The sequence below is a fragment of the Mercenaria mercenaria genome, chromosome 14 (genome assembly GCF_021730395.1).
Source record: "Mercenaria mercenaria strain notata chromosome 14, MADL_Memer_1, whole genome shotgun sequence".
Lineage (NCBI taxonomy): Eukaryota > Metazoa > Mollusca > Bivalvia > Venerida > Veneridae > Mercenaria > Mercenaria mercenaria.
Genome location: NC_069374.1, coordinates 70088304 through 70103356, shown reverse-complemented (window position 1 = coordinate 70103356; position 15053 = coordinate 70088304). Strand labels below are relative to the sequence as shown.

Genomic DNA, 15053 nt, shown 5'->3' with positions numbered 1-15053 from the left:
ATATTTTTCAATTTATTTGTAGATCTCACCAACCATGTTTGAGTTTATAAATCCAATCTAAGTTGATTATATCAATGTTGGAAAAATTCAAATTTTTGTGTTTATCAAACTTTGATCGCGGTGGGGTGGGGTGCAAAGCAAAATTTTCTAGTTATAGGCTTAGAGATTTCATTTTTAACGACATGAAGAATATAGGTATCGATACCAGTTTCTATAAAACGATAATATTTACATTTAAAAGCGTAAGGGACAGACTATTAATTTAAACCAAGCAGAATTGTGTTCTGTCGGCACCTCACCTGCACATTGTGTAAAGACAGGATGCCATGTATGCGCTTTTCTCATAATTCCGAGCCTCTAAAGCTAAAGTTCCTACCGATATATCGGAAAAAGGGGGAGTCATGCTTATTTTACATATATTTGATATTAAAGAAATTACCACAACAAGAATGTCCGTTCGACATGTATAAAATATGCACTGTTTCTGTATGCCCTGGAAATGCATAAATAAAACATGTGTCCATAACAACCTGAAACGGCCGACTTCGATCGGCTAATGTCAGCTGAATAGTCTTGTTTTTTTTCGATATTTCCAGCACTTAAGTTGTGTTTTATGCAAGAATAGCGATAACACACGTTTGTTTCGTGAAACAACATCTGCAGAATCCCTCGGGCTATGTTGGTGCACTCGCCCTACGGGCTCGTGCACCAACCAATCCCTTGGGATTCTGCAGATGTTGTTACACAAAAAAAACGTGCGTTAACCCTACATTTATGAGTTCTTTGCACCATGGCTCATTACAAATAGGAAAAATCTTTAATGGTTGTAAACATCTTATATGGCAAAATAAATGAATAAACTTGGTTTAAACATATTTATTCATCTGTATTGTATCTCATAGTAATTACAGTTATACAGTTTTGCACATAATATAGACAAGTGGATTGAATTGAAAGCTTAAGCTTATAGAAATTCTCTCCACTGCATACTTAGTATTGTTACAAGATATGGCGATCTAGAAGGATAATTGGACAAAATAAAACTGTATGATGAAATTAGTTTGCTTTTATATAACTTTAAATTTAAAGTAATGGAAATGGAGATTAAAGAACTGATGTAGTAATAATGTTCAGGAGATGTAGGTTTAGTACATGTAGAAGAAAGCGGTAGGGAGCGACATGGGGATGGATGTCTAACCGTTACTTTTGGATACTTACTTTCGCCTCAGTCAAACCCTTTCATTTTTACAATGTCGAGGTAATGGTGAACCAAAAAATAATTTTCATTGATCGGAAGTTAAAGGTATAGTTCAGACATGTAGAGGAAAGCGGTAGGGAGCGACTTGGAGATGGATGCGTGATCGCTTTTCTTTCACCTCAATCAAACCGTTTGGATTTTTCAATGTAGTGATGAACAGCAAGAAATATTCTTTCATTGTCTTCATCCTTTAATGCCATATTTCCAAAGAGAATAGTCTTTAGAGTAAAAGGACAGTATCTGCTAATTTCATTTGTAAGTATTGTACGTATGTTGTCGTAATGTATACATTGGAAGAAATAATGGTAAATTGTTTCAGGCCGTCCGCATGAGCAGAGGGATGATGCAGTAATATTTCTGGAGAACAGAACATCGGCGAGTGAGCTGCAGTTGGTTCGAAGGCGAATGTGAAGAATCTGATTTTTTCGCCGTCCGCTATAGAAATAAACAGGAACTTGATTATTTGCTAGAAAAAGTTGTCTTTTGAAAGATGAAACTGAAGGACAATTTCTTATAGACAGGGGCAGAGCGTTAAACGCTCTTACAGTTGACGGAAGGAAAGAATCAAAATAGAGAGACGTTCTGACTCTTGGTACCTGGGAGTCAGCTTGGTTACGAAGATTACACGTATCATTCGAAACGGTGGGTGGACACAATGCCGTAAGGTAAGATGGGGTGAGGCCATGCAACATCTTGAAATATAAAATAACTTTATGCTTCTGCCTCCTACTTTCAAGTGATTCCCATCCAACCCCGTTCATAAGTTTATGCAAAAAAACAAAACAAGTTTGGTAGCACCTGTTACTATCCTAGCAGCCTCGTATTGGACCTTTTCAAGCAAGTCCTTCTCTTGTACCGTACAATTGTCAAAAATAATGTCACCATACTCTAGAATTGGACGAATGAATGGGATGTATATGGTTTCAAGCGATTTGCGGTCGAGAATAAATTTAAGTCTTCTCATGATATTAATACGTTTATAAGGCTATATAAGCATTTGTTAAGGTATAGTCTATATGTGCATGCCACTTTAATAAACTTGTATGATTTCTTTGTAACATGGGTATGAGACAAGACATTCAAATGAATAAAACTTGCAATGATTTTATCATAACATGGCCATGGGGTTATGCAAATAAGGAAACCATCCATGCAATTAAGCCATTCAAACATAGCCATGAACGTTTGTTTGTTTCGCTTTGTCTGTGTCTGTGTCTGCATGTGTATATACATACGTGAGTGCATGCGTGTGTGTTGGTCATTTGTGAATCCATGCTTGTAAAACAGTGGATTTAGGAGGCTGCGTTATCTGGGAACATTGCTTTTCCTATTGAATATTAATCTTTGTTTCCCCCCTTCCCATAACACCCTGTCACCACTCCCCTTTCTTCATCTTTGATATAATACGTTATATCTTCCCGCCACAGTTTTTGTGGCTGGCATAATTAGCGATGTGTAGCTCTGACTGTGCTGTGCTCTAATCGCTTAGGTAATACCTTCAATTTTGCAGCAAGGTGGGGCAAACGGCAGCAAAAATATTACGACTGTCCTTTCCAATGGAGGACTTCTACTGCTTTAATTGTATGATATCACTGGGGGCTATTGTGGAGAAACCTACCATGACCAGAGTATGTCCGTTTTCTTGCAATGTTGGATAAAGCATACCTTATTGTACCACTACAGCGACTGTGAGGTTGTTGGGTAAATCATTTCTAGATTTTATCATAACTTTGTAGTGACATGTAAAGAATGACTAGTTTTACCTTAAGTTAGCTGTAGTCCGCAATGACTTTGTATAAATCAATGATAATTCATTTCATTGTCGTTATCTTGTATATACGGTGGTATCGCTCGAGATAATATGTCGTACGCACGAGTTAAGATGTTGTGTGCACGAGATAAGATGTCGATCGCACGAGATAAAATTTCGAGCGCTCGAGATAAGATGTAGTGCGCACGAGATAATTTAATCTTTAAAAAATAGATGCATGTCCTAATTCTACCACCATATGTATAACTATGAGAGGCAAAGAAAAATTCTAAAGTTTCAAAACGTGTGCGTTTTTTGCGCAAGAGAATACTTTTTAGATTTAGTTGTCTTGGACTTACTTTCATACATTTTGAGATATTCTTACTTCTTGCAAGGTGCGCCTGTACGTTTTGAAAGCAGTTAATTCGTTTAGATATTTAGGATCTATATCTATTATATCTTGAACTGAGCTCAGTTTATCTGCATAATAGAAAACACTCGGACATCCCACATTGGAAATATCTGCTATTTGTAATAATTTCCAAAGAACATTCAATTTGCTACTTATTTGCAAAGCAAAGTACGAGAGAAAAAGAAACAATTTACACAATAGGTGAAATATATTGACAGCGTCTTTGCAAGTTTGAATTAAACCTTTTGTTTGACTGTTGTAGTAGGAATCTCTGATTTTTTCGGCGTCACCGCGGCATCTGTCTTATTCGTAACACCATGTGCATGGTCGTGGGCGTGGTCATGATGATCATGATGATGGTGGTGGTGATCGTGATCATGCCCCGCCCCGTTAGTATCCTGTGATGCCTTGATTGGTATACCGAGGTTCTGCTTGAGTAGCTGCATCTGGCGGAGGTATTGTAGCCACCGGAACCATGCCGCAGTTGGTGTATATCTCCCGCTTATATTGTTTTCTGGAAAGAGCATACATTTAAGAATGCGACCTTATGGAAAAAATATATATATACCATTTTTTTGTCTTATACATTTACTTTCTCATCAGGTGCAATTTTTCCACAGATTATCAAATAAAAAAATCACTAACCTGTTTGATATATCTCTTACATAGAATCATTGCTGAAAAGTTCCGCTTTCAAAGAAACGTGCGTTTCCAGGTGTATGTCAAATTTCAAAATTCTTCGAATAAATAGTAAGTGCAAGTACATTATTGAGAAACTTTATGAATTAATTTTAGAGTATTTATGTTGTTTTTTTTTTTGTTGTTTTTTTTTTTGTACCGCGTACGAACGTCCAAGCAATGTGTTATACAAATATATAATCACCTGATGGAGTGTTATAACCGTCTGGTATAAGTCGCTGAGACCGTATATCGGTCCAGTATGTCGCATAGTCTAACACACCTGTCGCCCTGGAAAAAAAGCTTGTTATATATACATAGCTCAAAAATATACCAAAATGCACCACTTATATTTTGTATGAAATCATCTGTTCCAGTCATTTGTAATTTTATTACAATCGATATATTACTTTAGGTCGACGAATGCAAAAAAAAAATAAAAAAAATAATAAAAAAAAGATCAGATAAATGGTACTTAACCTTATAGTTTCTTGTTTTAAATGTATAACTGTTTACAAATTTTCTCAGCTGGCCCATATTCTAAAAGTGTTTCTGTGTTTTACAGATACCTTGTAGTGCCACCCGTGTGTTCGCTTGAAAACATGTGTGGGAATTTAGCCAGAGCAACCAGAACAGCCAAAGTAGCCAGATACCAAACCCTAACCCTAACCCTGGCTACTCTGGTTGCTCTGGCTAAGTTCATGCAAGTGTTGAAAACACAATTTTATCGCAAAGAATTTAAAGTTTCACACTGTTTTCACATAGTATGGACTAGTCCGTAAATGGTGATTTTTACTGGCGTATTGGTGCTTTTGGTTGCGGGTTTATCCCGCTACCAAGGTTAAAGTGTATTTCTGACAATCATAGCATCTTTATTTTATTCCGAATCACATCCAAAGGATGTTAATGTGCTACAAAAATAGTACCATTCAGGAATAATGCGGATGAATTATCAATGAACAAGCAGTTTTTATTCAGCCTGTATCCACTCACACTGACCATTTAGATTATATAAGATCTATCAATGATAAGGTATTCCAGCCCATGGTTACATCACAAGCTGGGTCAGGCAGAGTTCATCTTAGATATGAGGCACATTAAATTTGTATTTGTTTCTCATTCATGTGTATTCATAGACTGGCATTTAAACAGAAAATAAATCTACCAAAAACCCGCAACCATCAGACATTTCAAGGCTTTGATTACATTATTTCATTGGATACACATGAAATATCCATGGGCTAATTCTGAAGTTGAATGTTCGTACTACTTTCACAATTTTTACGGGAAACGCGAAACTGTCAAGTTTGAATTTCGCAGTTTAACAACCGCGACGGCTTTGATTATTTCGTTATGTTCACAATGCGTTTTAAAACAATCGTTTAACTTCCACACATGAAAAGCTGTTGATAGACGTAATGATATTATATCATTAAGGATTTTTTTTTATCAAACCGATACTACCTTTAAATGTAATATGCATGGCAATATAAATCATATAACAACGCATGTTTTTATAACACTGATAGGTGAACTGACTGTTATAAAAGTAAAAATAGTAATTACAATTTTTTTTTCGTAATTAAATATCGAGGACATTAGTGCATTTGTACCACTTTACCACAGACACTTCTATGTACTAAGTATATCAAAACCTACAGAAATTGGATTTCTCCTGGATTGTACTCCGTAGGCGCGACCCAGGTAACTGTCACACGTTGCTTTCCCTTATTGTTGGAATGTGTGATCCCCGTTGTTTCTGTTGTCCTGAATGATTGACATACCGACGGCCGTTCGTCGTCAGTTGTGTTCTCAAACTTTCCAAACGCCCGTCGTCGTAAATCTCGGAGATGTATCCCTGCCTGAACTGCCTGTATGAAAAATCCACGTAACGGGCTCTTTGTGTCACTTGACTGTAGAGTAACTGTAACGTAAGTTATTTTGATACAGTTAAACAACGATAATATGAACTCATTATGATTTTCATAAAACCAATGCGTTAAAAGCGGGTTCAAATAACGGTTGATATATGAACATAGTAAGTCAGTAGTTATTAATATAGTAAGATGGTTCGTTACATGCAAGACAATCATGTAAAACAAGCATGTAACAGATACAGTTGCAGCAAATACTGCAACTTACACTTCTAGTTGCAGGACTGGGAATATTCAATATATAGTAATAATGTATACTTAGTATGTCTATTAGAGAACTTACCTGTTATTTTTTGTCCTGGTCGGTATTTGGTCACATCTGTATCAACGGTGTAAGGAATTATTAACATGTCCTCTGGCATAATGATACCTTCGTGTGTTCCATTCAATCTTCTTGTATGAAACGTTGACGGATCCTTGCACGAGAAATCCGGGGCGCCGTGACTGAATGACGTCACAGGTGAAATCAAGCCAATTGCGAAAATGCAATACTTAACCAACATGGTTTAGTTTACAATCGTTTATCACAAAAAAGTTTTAGAACTTTTGAATTAATAATTCCATAAAATTAAATGTGAATGCTTTACAATTTTTTTCCTTTTTATTTTTAAAAGACAAATTATCAGAGAAAAAAGCCAAAGCTATGTCCGATTTATTTTACCCAAATCAATTGATAAATATAGTAATTATTTAACGAGCTTTGATAAACAAGTTCTAATCAGGATGTCTTAGTGACGAATTGATTTGCTTTCATCTTAATGGACATTTATACCTTTGTGTGTTTTGTAAGTAGAAATTACAAGGCCATATAACTACGATGAACAATCATATTTGCTGTCAAAATTGACAGGCGCGTGATTTTCGTCGAATCAATGACATTTGTGGCAAAAAGACGAGGCAATTAGCTCGGTATATGCGCAATTAACAGGTACAACTGTAAGTCTTCAAATAAAGATAACATAAACTTTACTTATATATCAGAAAACTGATAGAAGTTGTAAGTATGCCTGTCGATCAAGATTTATATTATCAATTAAAATTTCTTCACATAAGTGCCATCAATGAGACTAGTTCTTAAACTGCAGGTTTTTGTTGTTTTTTTTTGTATTGCGATTAAACGTTGAAATCCACGTGATAAAATAAATCAGTTAATTTACTGACAGTAAATATACTGAACATTTAAGATTTAGCATTTATTCCTTCCCGTAACAGGCATCCGAGATCCGAAAATGTACTAAAAGCCCAAAAAAAAATTGATTGTTTGTCTCTGATACCTAGCCAGCCCGCCTCCCGTCCACGGCTATTTTCAATGCTGTGGTTAATTTTATTTTCAGAGTTATTTGGAACCTCTTTCAAGGACATTTCATGGTAAGTTTGTCTTATGTGTTATGATGACGATATTTTACGAGACTGTTATCACAATATTTAGAATTAGCTTGTTAATCACACGGTGACGGTATACGAAGAGCTGGGAAAAAAATCGTTCAGATTTCAGACAAAAGTAAACATTAAAATGACTATAAACACATTGGAGCCGCGCCATGAGAAAATCAACATAGTGGGTTTGCGACCAGCATGGATCCAGACCAGACTGCGCATCCACTATGATTTTCTCATGGCTCGGCTCATTTAAAGCTCAATACTACTAAGTATGTACAGGAAATTGACCAATTTAGAAATCAACTTGTTGACATACATTTTGAAATACAAGCTATTATGAGAACAATTGTTATCATAAATTGACCGGTTTAATCGCTACATCTCACGAGACAAACTTTTATTCAACACGCATGTGACAACTACTTTGCTGAATATATCAATGTTTGCACTTTAAGAACTACATTGAGAAGAAAAACAGACGCATGTTTACTTGAAATGATGGAAAAAACAATTTAAAGACTATTTTTCCATTGTTGTGAAATAATTAAGATAGGATATTGAATAGCAAAGTGTGAAAATAATTAATACTACAGAAAGCTTAGAATCTACATTCTAAAGAGACAGAAAATAAAGAAGAAACGTTGGTCTTAAATAAAAAATGTCAAACTAAACCTACTTTGGTTGTATGGTCACACTACGGTGTGTTGTTATATATTTCTCATATGACTAACAATGCTTTAATCATCACAACAATTATGTTTATGTCACGTCGACGTGATATTTAGCGCCATGCACGCACTGAAAAATAGTGTTTTCAAAATTGGTCAGATATTTACTTAAAACATGTTTAAAACGGAATGTTACGTAGCATAACTATCATAATTAATTAACACATACACGGAGTTAGTTATTAGCTATATGCAGAATAATTCGCCATCTTTTGTGCCTTAATGGAACTACGGGTTATTCCGGAAGGCGTATTACCATTTCCGGTACCAAGGTGCGTGACGACCTACCATTTGGCGCCACTCATGCGCAAAAAAACACCAACAACAACAATTATCATATTTTATCAAAATATTACAGTACAAAATATATAAGAGTTAAACTTAATTTATACACACGGGTGTTTATACGTCGTACGTCTGACGTATAACAGCCCGTCGTGTATAGTGTTAAAACACGGTTTAGCTATAAATAAAGAAAAGTAGACTTAAACAATGTTCATGTTGTTTCGCTAAAGTTAAAATGATTTACATAAAGTATAAGATGTAACAAGAAAATCCACGTTTCCAATATGATAAAATGACATACCCATCTTATATACTGACCAGGTCAGGTTCCACTGGACGGAAGGGGGCGATTTAACCACCCTCTTGTTGCACTTCTATATATAAATATATGTTACAGTAATGATATATTTAACCTGAACCATTTGGTGGTCAAGATCATTAACTGCAAAATCACCTGCGCCTTACCACTGAGGGTCGGTGGTCAGAGCCGAATTCTTTCCTCCCAGGAAGCCAAGAAGCTAGATAACAGAAGTTGTGTTGTTATATATCCAAGTTCTGTTGTGTCTGAACTGGCCAAAAGGTGACCCCTGTTTCCCTAGAAATATAAAAATAGAGTGTAACCATATGACCGGAAGTATGTCAGTGTAAATTGAAACCCAATAAAAAAGACCCCCCGACCCCCACACAAAAAAAAAAAAGAAAAAAAAGAAAAAAAAAAAAAAAAAAAAGAAAATCAAACAAGTTTTAATTATCACGCATTTCTTTAGTAGTCTTCAATGTCATAACTGTTACATGAGAACAAAAGGCAGAAATCCGATTATATAATTGCAATGAACAGAAATTGTTATCTACAAACAAACAAACAAGTATTCTGAAGTAAATTATTTACAACGTTTCTATATTAACGCTGACATTTGCCACGAACACAGACCGGATAGGACATCTGGCTTGGCGGAAGAACGACATGTTTAAACTAAATTTAATTTTAAAGCTGTTCTTTCATATCATAAAAAGAAGTGTCCCTGATTCTGTATTGTACCGTTTATACCATCTAGTTGGAAATACAAGATAGATGTAAAAATATATTTTAAGACATGTGAAACCTTTAGAGTTATTATCTAATAGTTTTTTTTTGTATATTTAAGTGCAAATGATTCGTGAAGTTAAAAACGTTTGTATACATGTACATTTGATTTTGCCTTTGCGACCAGTGTAGATCTTAATCAGCCTGCACATCCGTGCAGTCTGATCAAAATCTGCACTGTTCGCCATTCGGTAAGTATTACACCCCATTTAATAGTTAAAGGTACTGTTCAAAATGGAGGGTGGATAAGTTCATTATAGAAATATAGCATGGTAAGGGTAACACTATTATCAGCGGTGCAGTCATTATTAGAATCGCTATTGCAATCTAGACATTCGCTCCAATTGGTTTTCTAAAAACTGCATTGAGCATGATATTAAATGATGCTGTTCGTATTATCTCTTCATTTAAACACGAGTCGGCTAGAATGACATATAGCGGGGCCTTGTTTTAACATACCAAAACAACACGCTTGCGGAATAATTTTACGAAGGCGTAGCCCGAGTGAAATATACACGCGCCGTATAGATAAGCCTACCGTATTGCTGAGATATGTTAAAACATGGTTCTGCTATTTATGTAAACAAGCAGATGAAGTAGTGAAACCCTATTTCATTGCACATGTATGGCGCGAAATATAATAGGTCGGCAGGACATCAACGCAATACGGGAAGTAACATTCATCTGGTGCATTTATTGGTGGGTTACTCCCTTCATTTTAGACGGGGTCAGGGGCTCTCCTTTGGAAATCTTTGAAAAACAGGCATGAAATGGCGGCCCCTGGGAGCAATTGTGGTCTAAAATTTGAGGTAATGGAGGGGTTACTACCTTCTTGATGCGGGGGCGGGGTCAGGGGGCTCTCCCCCTGGAAAATTTGAAATACAGGTATGAAATGGTGGCCTCTGGTGCATTTCTGCGTCAAAATTTTGAGAAAAAAAATTAGTCCTTAGCCAAAATAGTAATATGAGTATAAGTTACCTCTCAGCCGACTGGGGTGGGGGTGGGGGTGCACGGGCCCCCTCGGGCCGGCCCTGGATCCGGGCCTGCGCGGAAAACCCTTTTAGTTCGTTGACGTGAATTAAGTATGTGCATGAATTTTTCATATTAGAATATTTTTTAACTGAAACTGGGCGACAACTAAATGCTTTAACTGCTCGAGCAAGATTCCATGGCACTCCGTATAGCCGAATTTCATATTATTTACTTATGAATCCGGATTCAGTTTTGCTACATACGTCATATTTAGCTTGGGTATTGGTAAGTGTTGATAACGGAGAACGATAGCTTTAACAACATGTTGACGAAGCTATAAATAGGGAAGAATGAAAATTATTACAACAGAATATTTTCGGGAATTTAAGAAATACCTCTAAATCAACGGTAAGTTTATTTATCCTAAACGCATGAAAAAGGAACTATTATTTTTTATGCATACAATACAGTTTTATGTTATGTTCAGCCTTTATCAAGAGTGAAAATTTAATAATTAGCTAACCTACTTCCGTATTTATAGCAAAATAATTCTTAATCGTAAAAGATCCTTGTATTTAGTATTATATTATGCAGACAGTCGCCTTTCTGTTTCTTTACAAATTTTTTTTTTCGTCGTACTTTAAATATGTCTCGTTATACTTTCTATCTGTTTACCGAAATCTTCTTTTTTTTTGCAAGTCTATGTCGTAATGCATTAGGAAACATTTGGTATTTTTGTAAAAAAGGAATTTGATGTACCCGATCTTATACGAGCCTGTAAGCCCTCATATCGAAGGAAATCTAGAAACAATCGTGGGACTTATTTACGTTTTTCATCTTACGTATGTCGTAATTACGTTTCGCAGGTAAAATTGAAATTTTAGTTTGAAATGAATACTTTAGTGAACATATCTTTCTTTCACAAATAAAATCAAAATATATTTCATACGTGTAAATAAAATTCAACATTTTAACCTTTAGCCGTTGTAGCCCGAGGTCAATGTCACTTTTCCCAGTTTGATAAGTTATTTGTTATTTTTCACCACAACGTCGGGCCTTTATACATATATTCTGATCTAGACCTCCGACCATACTAACCATGTGGGCCCTGTATACATGTATCATGATCTAACTCCCGGTCAAGCATGTACATACATTTTTATCTAGCTATTTCTTTGCCTATGTAAATATTTGTGCAATTAAAATTTTCACCAATTCAGACACTTGGGAGATTGTGAAAATATGCTGTTGTTAATAGGAAATATATCTTTTCCTGTTTTGCTACTTTAGTCTATTATCTTAGTGAGAACTACAAAGGCCGTATTGAAGTAGACAATTATACAAATCAAGTTGTATCGATGATTTTGCTTAATTGGTGGTTATATTTAGTTATTTCTTTCATCAATGAATTCGAAATAACAAAAGTTATTAGAAGTCTGTCCCACCATTCTGGTTAACTTTTTTTGAGAAGAATATCATTAATATTCTATCGAAGAGGCATAAATATCCGATAGGAGAGCCACTTTCCAAGAACATATCCGCTTAAAACCACAACTCAGATTGTAGCATGTGAGACCTCAACACTGCGTGTATTTAAGCCATAGGCATGAAATATCTGAAAGTATTTTACACGGCTTACTGTATAAGAGGATGATGGCGTATAGTTTAATTTCAAACAAACATGTTTACGTCGCAAAAGTGCTTTTTTAACTATGTTAACTTTGAATACCAAGTTAACTAAATGAAATGCTTAAGATATTTTGTGCTTTGCAAAACGCATTTATGAATGCATATACATGTACATTTACTTTTCTGAATACGTTTTCTATATTATATAAGAATTAGCATTCAAACATTACAGTACATTATGCACTGTAAACTGTACTTATATCCTTAGACTTAGTAAATTTATTGGTTTGTGTAATGATGTACAATTTCTTTATATTTTCAGTATTTATAAAGCCGTCTTACCATATGAAGACTTAGCAGGATTTCAGATGAGACCACGTGCCCATGTACACAGCAACAACAGGAACAAAACACGTGTATAAACGTGTAAAACGTTTCTAATATTTACATTTATACTTCGTACACATTCAGAACTCTATTGCGAATTCATGTGCCTTTGAAGATGGAAAACGCAAACGGAAGCGTAAATACTAACTCACCATTGACAACAAATACAACAATAGCCACATCATTACTAGTGAATATTTCATCATATATCTATGAGAGCCCTACAACCACTCTTGTAATAGTTAACAATACAACTCCTTCACGACAAACAATGTCGGAGTCAACAACTATCTCTCACGATGGTAGGGAAAATGACTATAGTTACATCTACGAAAATTACAGCTATGATTACGGCGACGAATACATGTATCCTGGGTACTCATTTGAAAGACCAGTGTACTTATATATTTGGGAAATACTGGTCATTTTCGTTTTCCTTGTGAACGTCATCGTTATATCTGTATTGCTGCGCAGAAAGATGCGCAATGCAACAAATATGATTCTCGCTGCAATTGCAATTTCTGATTCATTGACTGGACTTGTTACTTTGCCGAGTTACATCATGGTATATCAGAGATATGACCCACTTCCAGACTATAGTGATTATGTTCATGAAAATGCCAACCTGTCAGCTGATTTGAACCAAACAGATTACGAAAGTTTTGCTTACTCTTATGACTATCAAGGTGGCTTCGGGAGCAACGCTTCGGACGCATATCAATATGATTACGTAGGAACACAGGAACCCATTGATGGATACATTCTTACAAAGAGTCTATGTCGTGGATTTATGATCTCGAAGTATTTCTTGTCCAAATCATTTCATACGGTATCAATATTCCTTACATTATTCCTTGGCATTCAGAGATACGTGTCTGTCGCGTTCCCCTTCAAGTCCCAGTCCCTATTCAGCGAATTGAAAACAATTATATGGTGCGTGGTTATTTTCGTTTTGTCTCCAGTTCTTCATTCGTACCATCTAGGAAGTGAAAAGGCATCAAACGGACTTTGTCAGTGGGAGTTGACTGAGGATGGTTGCGGAGGTGGCTGTTTGTACCTGTGGTTTGCTTTCTTTATACGCCATCTGATACCATGCGTCACACTCCTAATCTTCACGGGACTTTTTATCCGACAGTTACGTCTGGGAGAACGGAACCTTCGTAGAATGGACAGCAATGCGTCGCAATTGTCAAGACGAGTAGAGGAAAATCGCCGCATTTCTGTAATTGTAACGGCCATTGTTATTGTGTTCCTAATACCGGAAATACCTTACGGTATTTTCTTGCTCTATAACGCCGTAGAGAAAGCTGCGAATAATGGTAAGAACATCGACTTGGAAACCAACAGAGCAATCCATATGTCATACGAATTATTACTTGTACTGTCATTCCACGCAAATTTCTACATATATACATTTTTGAATAGGAAGTTTCGCAAATGTCTATACAGGACATTTGTTAAGCCTGTCCAGAGAGCTGTCGGAGATCCCAGAAGGCTTTCGATTTCTAGAACGTCTTCAACGTCTCACAGAACGACAACACGGAAAACGGAATGTCATAGTTCCAAAAGTGGGCAAGAGATGCATTTCATACATAGAGGAAGTTCAGATAAAACTGGGACACTGGAAACCAAATTCATGGAGTCATTTTCAGTTGATATTACCCAAAGCTCGCACCAAGATAATCATGAGCTTGAAGCATTGAATGCAAAAGTTTAGGGATATATGTGGCATACGACAGCATTTTTCGAGTTCTTGACACATAATGTTGAAACTACTCAACGATTCTAATTAGGTTCCGATGAAAGACTTAGGAAAAAGTGTGTTATGCAAAGCACATGCACATATCAAATTTACGACATTGATATTATGTCTTGTAATGGGAATGAACCATAATAACTTTATTAAACGTTAGAGTTTATTTGTTTGTTTGTTTGTTTTGGGTTCAACGCCGTTTTTCAACAGTATTTCAGTCATGTAACGGCGGGCAGTTAACCTAACCAGTGTTCCTGGGTTCTGTACCAGTACAAACCTGTTCTCCGCAAGTAACTGCCAACTTCCCCACATGAATTATCAGAGGTGGAGGACTAATGATTTCAGACACAATGTCGTTTATCAAATAGTCACGGAGAACATACGCCCCGCCCGAGGATCGAACTCGCGACCCCGCGATCCATAGACCAACGCTCTTACCTACTGAGCTAAGCGGGCGGGCTTGTTAGAGTTTAACGTCTATTGCAAGAAAAGCCTATACATGTATTAAGACTATATTAAGATATATCTGTATAGTACGACCGATTCTTATAACGGTAAATTATTAGCATAACTGTCGTACAGTCTGTTCGGTTTAACATTGTTTTACATTGTTTATATTGTAATATTAATACACGCAACAATTCATTGATTCATAAAAAGATTTCATGTTAACGGAATGGTCAAACACGAAACATCGACTATTCTACAACTGTAATTTATAGTGTTTGCTCTATGGTATCTGGCAAGTAACGGATTCTCCAGATGCAATTTCGGCATTCTCCTGTCTTTGTGGAAAAAGACGT

At 36.1% G+C, this 15053-nt stretch overlaps 2 protein-coding genes across 3 annotated transcripts; one reads left to right on the top strand and one right to left on the bottom strand.

Moving 5' to 3' along the window:
* Window positions 1-3583: 3583 nt before the first annotated feature.
* On the bottom strand, window positions 3584-9094 carry LOC128548584 (putative defense protein 3). Of its 2 annotated transcripts, XM_053523852.1 has the most exons (6): window positions 8891-9094; window positions 8089-8210; window positions 6316-6476; window positions 5758-6022; window positions 4304-4389; window positions 3584-3934 (listed from the first exon to the last, which is right to left on the bottom strand). In XM_053523852.1, exons 3-6 carry the CDS (start codon window positions 6392-6394, stop codon window positions 3657-3659), a joined length of 708 nt encoding a protein of 235 aa, XP_053379827.1. In that variant the 5' UTR covers window positions 6395-6476; window positions 8089-8210; window positions 8891-9094; the 3' UTR covers window positions 3584-3656. The 2 variants fall into 2 exon arrangements, with proteins under 2 accessions (XP_053379827.1, XP_053379826.1); XM_053523851.1 differs by lacking the exons at window positions 8089-8210; window positions 8891-9094 and having other exon boundaries at window positions 6316-7180.
* Window positions 9095-10738: 1644 nt separating this feature from the next.
* On the top strand, window positions 10739-14416 carry LOC128548574 (uncharacterized). The gene is made up of 2 exons (XM_053523836.1): window positions 10739-10889; window positions 12433-14416. The coding sequence occupies exon 2, from the start codon at window positions 12613-12615 to the stop codon at window positions 14212-14214; it is 1602 nt and encodes a 533-aa protein (XP_053379811.1). The 5' UTR covers window positions 10739-10889; window positions 12433-12612; the 3' UTR covers window positions 14215-14416.
* The last annotated feature ends 637 nt before the right edge of the window (window positions 14417-15053 follow it).

Excerpts from the sequence above, each read along its gene's own strand:
- LOC128548574 (XM_053523836.1), top strand. The coding sequence starts at position 12,613 with ATGGAAAACGCAAACGGAAGCGTAAATACTAACTCACCATTGACAACA.
- LOC128548584 (XM_053523851.1), bottom strand. The coding sequence starts at position 6,535 with ATGTTGGTTAAGTATTGCATTTTCGCAATTGGCTTGATTTCACCTGTG. Across the intron at positions 4,390-5,757 it reads CCAGGAGAAATCCAATTTCT|GGCGACAGGTGTGTTAGACT; the intron begins GTAGGTTTTGAT and ends CTTTTTTTCCAG. Across the intron at positions 3,935-4,303 it reads CGGTTATAACACTCCATCAG|AAAACAATATAAGCGGGAGA; the intron begins GTGATTATATAT and ends TGCTCTTTCCAG.